The sequence below is a fragment of the Mustela nivalis genome, assembly GCF_964662115.1.
Source record: "Mustela nivalis genome assembly, chromosome: 2".
Classification (NCBI taxonomy): domain Eukaryota; kingdom Metazoa; phylum Chordata; class Mammalia; order Carnivora; family Mustelidae; genus Mustela; species Mustela nivalis.
In genome coordinates, this window is record NC_139021.1 from 186,912,262 (window position 1) to 186,918,156 (window position 5,895).

Sequence of the window (5,895 nt, forward strand, 5' to 3'; positions counted from 1 at the left end):
GTCCAGTGCTGTCTGAGGGGCCGGACCCCAGGGCATGGCCCAACCTTGCGGCTGCAGGCACAGGCTCACTGGGGCTATTTGACGCACTGAACCTGTGTCGAGTACGCTGCCTGTGGCGATCACGCCTCTGCCTCAAGAGGGAAGCCTGGAGTGCCCCCCACACCCCGGCCTGAGCCCCTCCACTGGTCAGGACAAACAGAGCTCCAGGCGGAGGCCATCCAGGGCTCGATTTTGAGGCATGCGGCTGCTCCGGGGATTGCGGGCTGGTCTGGGGTGACCTCACGCGCCCTGGAATTCCGTGTCCTGTCGTGGGTCCCCTCTGAGCACCTGGATGGCAGCCCACGCCCCAGGGCTCTCCCTAGTGGCTCATGTGCTCGCCACCTCGCACTGTGCCAGCAGGCCAGGTCATCTTCATGTCACCGTGGAAGGGACCCCAGACTGGACCGTGACCTGTCCGTGGTCCTGCCCTAAAGCGGCAGGGTGGGCCCCAGCCTCCTCACTGTGCACCTGGCACCCACTCTTGCCCCAGATCCGGGGAGCCAGGTGCCTGGGGAGGCCCCAGATTGCATCCCGCATGGTACGCACGGGGGTTAGCAGGCCCGTAGGTCATTCCCCCTGCCCCGTCAGGTCAAGGGTGGCCATCTCTAAGCAATTTGGGGGTGCCCAGCTCAGATCCAAGGTCAGTCAGTGGTGACCTTGGCCCTGGGCAGACCAGGGTGGTTTGTAGCCCAGTCTCTCTCTGGAGCCAGGACTCCCCAAGGGCATTTCCTCCAGTCCAAGGGTGCAGCCACAGGGCTGAGAGTGCCTGGGGAGGCGGGGTGAGCTGGGGCTTCGCGGGTGGGCCGCTGAGGTGTGCGAGCCTTGTGAGCAGGAGGACACTGGCAGTGGCCAGAAGCTCTCCCGTGTAGACAATATCCAAAGGCATTTGACTGTACACTTGGAATGTGTGCAGCTTATTATAGGTCAGTTAAGTCTCAATAAAACTGTTTAAAGCAAGGCCTTTGTGTGGCTAGAGGTGGCCATGGGGTCAGGGGTCTGAGGTTAAGCCCTGGCAATGACTGGGCCCGGCCAGGCTGAGACCTGGACCCCCAGCCCAGGGGGCCTGCCTGCCCCCCCAGGTTCTCTGTGACATCTGGGACACCAGCCCCGGGGTCTGAGGGGCCTAGAGGCCCAGGCGCCCCGCACACCAGCTTCTGCAAAGCAGCCGCATGGCTACAAGAAGGTCTGGAGGGGAGTGGGAAGGTTTGGGGAGACCCTGGGGTCCAGAGCAGTGATGGCAGGCTACCTCCACCCTGAACTCCAGCCCAAGCCTCATGCCGAAGCCATCACAGCCTCCCTTCCGCGGGCTGCCTTCGGGCAGTCTGGCCCTCCGCCTGCTGGCAACGCAAGCACATCCTCCTGGCCTTCACCTCCCCACCCCAACCAGCCCATTTCCCAGAACAGCTCGGGCTCCCGTGTATTCAGTAGGCACTCAACCACCGGGGAGAGGGAACAGATGACTGATCCACACCCTCCCCAGCACCCAGAATGACCCCTGCCCACCACCCCCAGCTCTGGGGCTGACTGCAGAACCCCCTCCACTCAGGGCCCCTGGGCAGCTGCTCTGTGCACCCCAGGCTCTCGCAGTGCAGTCGCGGCCACCCGGCCCAGCCCTCCGCGGGGGCTCCTCACAAGAGGACCTCTGCTCCTATGAGCTCTTGTCCCGAACCCAGGGACTTGCCTCGGACCTTAGGGAGGAGAGAGGCCTTCCTCCCTCCCTGAGGATGCACGGGGGTGGGGGACGCTCCGAGGAGCCAGTGGGTCCCTCGTGTTCGGCACCGAACAAGTCTTTGTGAGGACGGGGCTGTTGTTGAAACCTCTGACTTCAGAGACGAGTCACCACACTTCACATCATTGTTGTAAATTGGGTGAGTCCCAGTCCCCCGTCAGCAGCACCTCCCCCTACCCCCCAAAGACCGGCCTGGCCCCCCAGGGTCCCCAGTTGGGGGCGTTCTGGGCTGAGCAGGACAGGGCCAGTTTGTCCGTGGTCTGGCCCAGAGATGCAGATTCCTCTCTGGGCCCAGGGGTCTTCGCCAGGCCTAGGTCAGTGCCTCGGGGGCCAGCACCCCCTTCTTGAGGATGAGGTTTCCGTAAAGGGCCGTCTCCCTGAGTAAGGAGCTGAGCTGAGCACCAGGCTGGGTCCCCGGCTCCGCCCCCCGTCCCGCCCACTAGGCAAGCCCAGGGACCAGTCCTCCCTCGAATCCCGACAGTCCTATTCCCAGCGGGGCCGGGGCTGAGCAGGGGGACAGGGGCTGAGCAGGGGGACAGGGAGTGGCCCCGGGACCCAGACCCAGACAGTCCCAGCCAAACCTACCCTGACCAGCAGGACCCAAAGGGACCCCAGGGACTCGGCCAGAACTCACCCAGTTGCTACAACAGCAAAAGCCTTCTTGGCCCGCTCATAAAACTCAAACCTCTCTATCTTCGCCAGGGCGCTCTGGAATGCAAAATGGCACGGTGGAGGGGCCTTGCTCAGAAACCCTTAGGGCCCAAGCAGGCACCAGCGGCATGAGGAGACACGGACACTCCGAGCCCCACAACCGGCTCCCCTGGCTGGGGTCCCAAGGATGCTCAGCCTCTGAGCTGTGAGAACTGGGCAGGCAGGGTCACAGGGGGGCTGTGGTGGCCAGCTGCCTGGGGCCCTGTGTCTCTTGGAGTTGGTCTAAGGGCAGGAGGGCCCCTTCCCAGGACAGGAGTCCCGGGCAGCCTGTCATCAAGGGGTCCTGCCCAAGACGTGTCGAGGGGAAGGTCCTGGGGAGGAGAGGTACATCCTTCCACAATGCAGGGGTGACACACAGCATAAGACCAGGCTTCTGGCCATAAGACAGGGGCCAGGGGTGCCTCACTTGCCCCTGGCTCCGCTCACACAGGCTGGGGTGGGTGACGCACCCCAGGCCATGACAGGGTCCCTGACCTGAGAGGTGAGAGGCTGAGGGCTGGGAACAGCCACACACCCAGGGTCACTTTTCTGTGGAGGGTGAGCACATGAGCCACAACTGTAGGGGGGTTTGGGGGCTTCTCCCACCAGCCTCCACAGAGGTGCAGAGGGTCCCCGGGAGCCCCCTGGGTGGGGCAGCAGCCTAACCACGCAGCCAGCCTCCAGGAGGATGGACTCGTAGCTCTTCCACACCGGGGTCTGAAGGCCGATCTTCCGGTCACCGGGCACCAGCTCCATGACAGCAGCCTAGGGACAGAGGGGGCTCAGCTCTGTGACCTGTGCACCCAGCAGCCCTGGTCCCAGCTTCCCCTCCCACTGGATGACAGTTCAGGGGTCCTCTGAGGTCTGACCAAGAAAAAACCAAGGCCCAGAGCAGGGAGGGGGCGGCACTGCAACAGGCGCTCACCGGGCTCTCTACGTAGGTGTCCAGTGGCAGCAGCTTCAGCACAACCTCCAGGAGCTGTGGAATGCCCAGGCCTAGGGCGGAGTGCCAGCTTCAGACGGGAGCCCTGTCCCACCCGGCCACCTACAGGGCCGCCTGCCCTCCGGGCCTGTCCACGCCTTTTACCCTGGGCCTCACCAAGCTGGCCAGCTAGGACGGCCTCGGGCCCGGGACAGGGCGGAGGACGCAGGCCGCCTGGAGACACTTGCTGGGGTCGCACCAGCGTCTCCCTGCCACAGCACCTGTGACTGTCCCAGCCCTGGGCTCGCCCTGCCCTTCAGTCCGTACTTCATAGGCCCCTGGTGGTGACCTCCCCTACTCATCCACCAGGAGGGGCACCCGGGCCACTTCCCTGACCGCAGCACCCCCCCATGACCCCTGGGTGGCCACCTTTCTCCTATGAGGATAGTGGGGTCTGGGAAGAGGCTGTTCTGTCCCAGGCTGCCCCAGGCTGCCCACTGGTTTCTGAGGTCCTTGTCATCCTGTGGAGCTGGTTTCTCATTGTTAAAGGGACTTGTGCTGGTTGCACAGAACGGGGAAATACGGGGCTGGGGACAAGACAAAAATCGGCTGTCATCTTATTAGCCTGCGGCTGGGAAGCCCTGCTGTCCTGAGTGCATTCTCTTCTGCTGTGTTCTCTGCTCTTCTCCATGGTCAGACCTGTCTGCGTCGCAGGCCTTCACTCCTCATTGCTTGTTTCCACTAACTCGCAGGGCGTGCAGGACGCTTGGAAGCTTGGCCCCTCCTTACCTTCCAGCATTCTGGCCCTTCCCATGGCCCACCTTGTCCTGTCCTCCTTGGAGAGGAGAGCGTGCTGGGTCCTCTGGCCCATGGTGTAAACCCAGGCACGGCTGGCTCATCTCCCTCAGCAGAGGGCGGAAGCCAAGGTCACTGGGTCTGGAGTCAGCAGCGCATTGAACGGGCCTCAGACCACTGGCCCCCTGTCCAGAAGGGCTGGTTTACCCTACATCTCACATCTTTGTGCCTCAGTGGCCTCGATTTTGCAGGGAGAGTTGTGTCCCCTCAGAGCACTGCTGAGGGTGGGGGACAGCCAAGCCCAGTGCCAGCCCAGGTGGGACAGGCCAGGGCAGGACGCTGGTGTCCTCACACCCCCTACCCCCTTGCTCTTGGTACTAACTGCTACTACTGTCACCTTGGGGCCCTGGCTCCAGGCCCCTCCGAGTCACGCCTTCCACCCACCCCTGAGGGTCAGAGGGTCCCAGAGACAGAGCATGTGGGCACCCGGAGCCTGCGAGGTCAGTACTGGGATTTCTATAGCAGAGTAAAAGCTGAACACCTGACCTGGGCTGTGGGGAGCAGGGGTGCATCAGTGCTCAGCCAGCCAACAAGCCACTGGGCCTCAGTTTCCCCACTTGCAAGAAGCTACCAAGAGGTGCCTGAGATGGGGCAGGAGGCCCAGGGTCACTTCTGGGGGCCTCCCTGGGTCACCGGTGGAGGCTGGGGCGTAAGTGGGGATGGGGGCACAGGGCAACGCTTGGGGAGCGCAGAGCTGGAGCGCATGGAGCGCTTGGCCCCTAACCCCTCCCTGCCCAGCGGCGGCTCACCGTCAGCGCGGATCAACTCCGGCCCACACCTGCATATGGAGGCGGTGGGGAAGTTCACGTCTGCGAAAACTGAACAGCCACGCAACCCGGTCAGACATCCCCTGGTGGGTCCGCGTGGGTGGGCACAGACCTCGGGGCACCCGCCGCACACGGTAGACCACGCCCCCTGCCCTCCCCGACGCCTCTCGTCAGAGGTGGGGGCAGGGAGAGGAAGCTTCCTAGAGCAGAAGCTGCAGGTGCCGCGAGGACTAGGGAGAACTCGGGACCCCGCCCCGTTCTACCCCCTGGGGCGCCGACCTTGCAGCCCCCGCCCGAGGTCCAGGGCTCCAGGAAAGGCAAACCGCCAGAGAAAGAGGTGTGGCCCCTTGGGGGCCGTCTGGGAGGGGGTCTGGAGAACGAGCAGCGCACTGGGCCTGAGGCCGCGGCTGGGAACTTGGGCCCCGGAGCCCCAGAAAGCCGGGCTGGGGGAGGGGCCGGACCTGCCGGACGCGGCGCTGCCTGGACCAAGGGCCACAGTCCTCGTGACCGCCTGGGGCCGACCAAGGTCTGGGCAGGGGCTTGGCGCCCAACCAACTTGGCCCCAGTTTCCTAAAGAAGTTGGGGGTAGGAGTTGGGGGCGTAGGGTGGGGCGTGTCCTATTGGGAAGTGGGACGGGACGGCCAAACCAAGGCCTCCACCCCAGGACCCGGCTCTTCCCGGGCTTGAGAGTCGTCGCCCCCGGGCTGGGGCACAGTCTGGGTCGGGACCCCTGCAGGGCCTGGGGTGGCGGGGGTCCCGCTCGCGCCTCGCCCAAGGGTGGGGGTCCCGAGGCCCTGTCCCCGCCCCTCACCGATCTCGTCGCCGTGCCCCATCCGCGCCAGGGCGTAGAGCAGCTCAGGGGACAGCAGCGCCGGAACGCCCTTTAGCACCAC

General features: G+C 64.7%; 1 protein-coding gene across 2 annotated transcripts; it reads right to left on the bottom strand.

Moving 5' to 3' along the window:
- Positions 1 to 1,828: 1,828 nt before the first annotated feature.
- FUOM (fucose mutarotase) lies at positions 1,829 to 5,889 on the bottom strand. 2 transcript variants are annotated; one of them, XM_082721691.1, is made up of 6 exons: positions 5,814 to 5,889; positions 4,985 to 5,053; positions 3,384 to 3,454; positions 3,125 to 3,223; positions 2,403 to 2,476; positions 1,829 to 2,145 (listed from the first exon to the last, which is right to left on the bottom strand). In XM_082721691.1, exons 1-6 carry the CDS (start codon positions 5,833 to 5,835, stop codon positions 2,079 to 2,081), a joined length of 402 nt encoding a protein of 133 aa, XP_082577817.1. In that variant the 5' UTR covers positions 5,836 to 5,889; the 3' UTR covers positions 1,829 to 2,078. The 2 variants fall into 2 exon arrangements, with proteins under 2 accessions (XP_082577817.1, XP_082577818.1); XM_082721692.1 differs by lacking the exon at positions 4,985 to 5,053.
- Between the last annotated feature and the right edge of the window lie 6 nt (positions 5,890 to 5,895).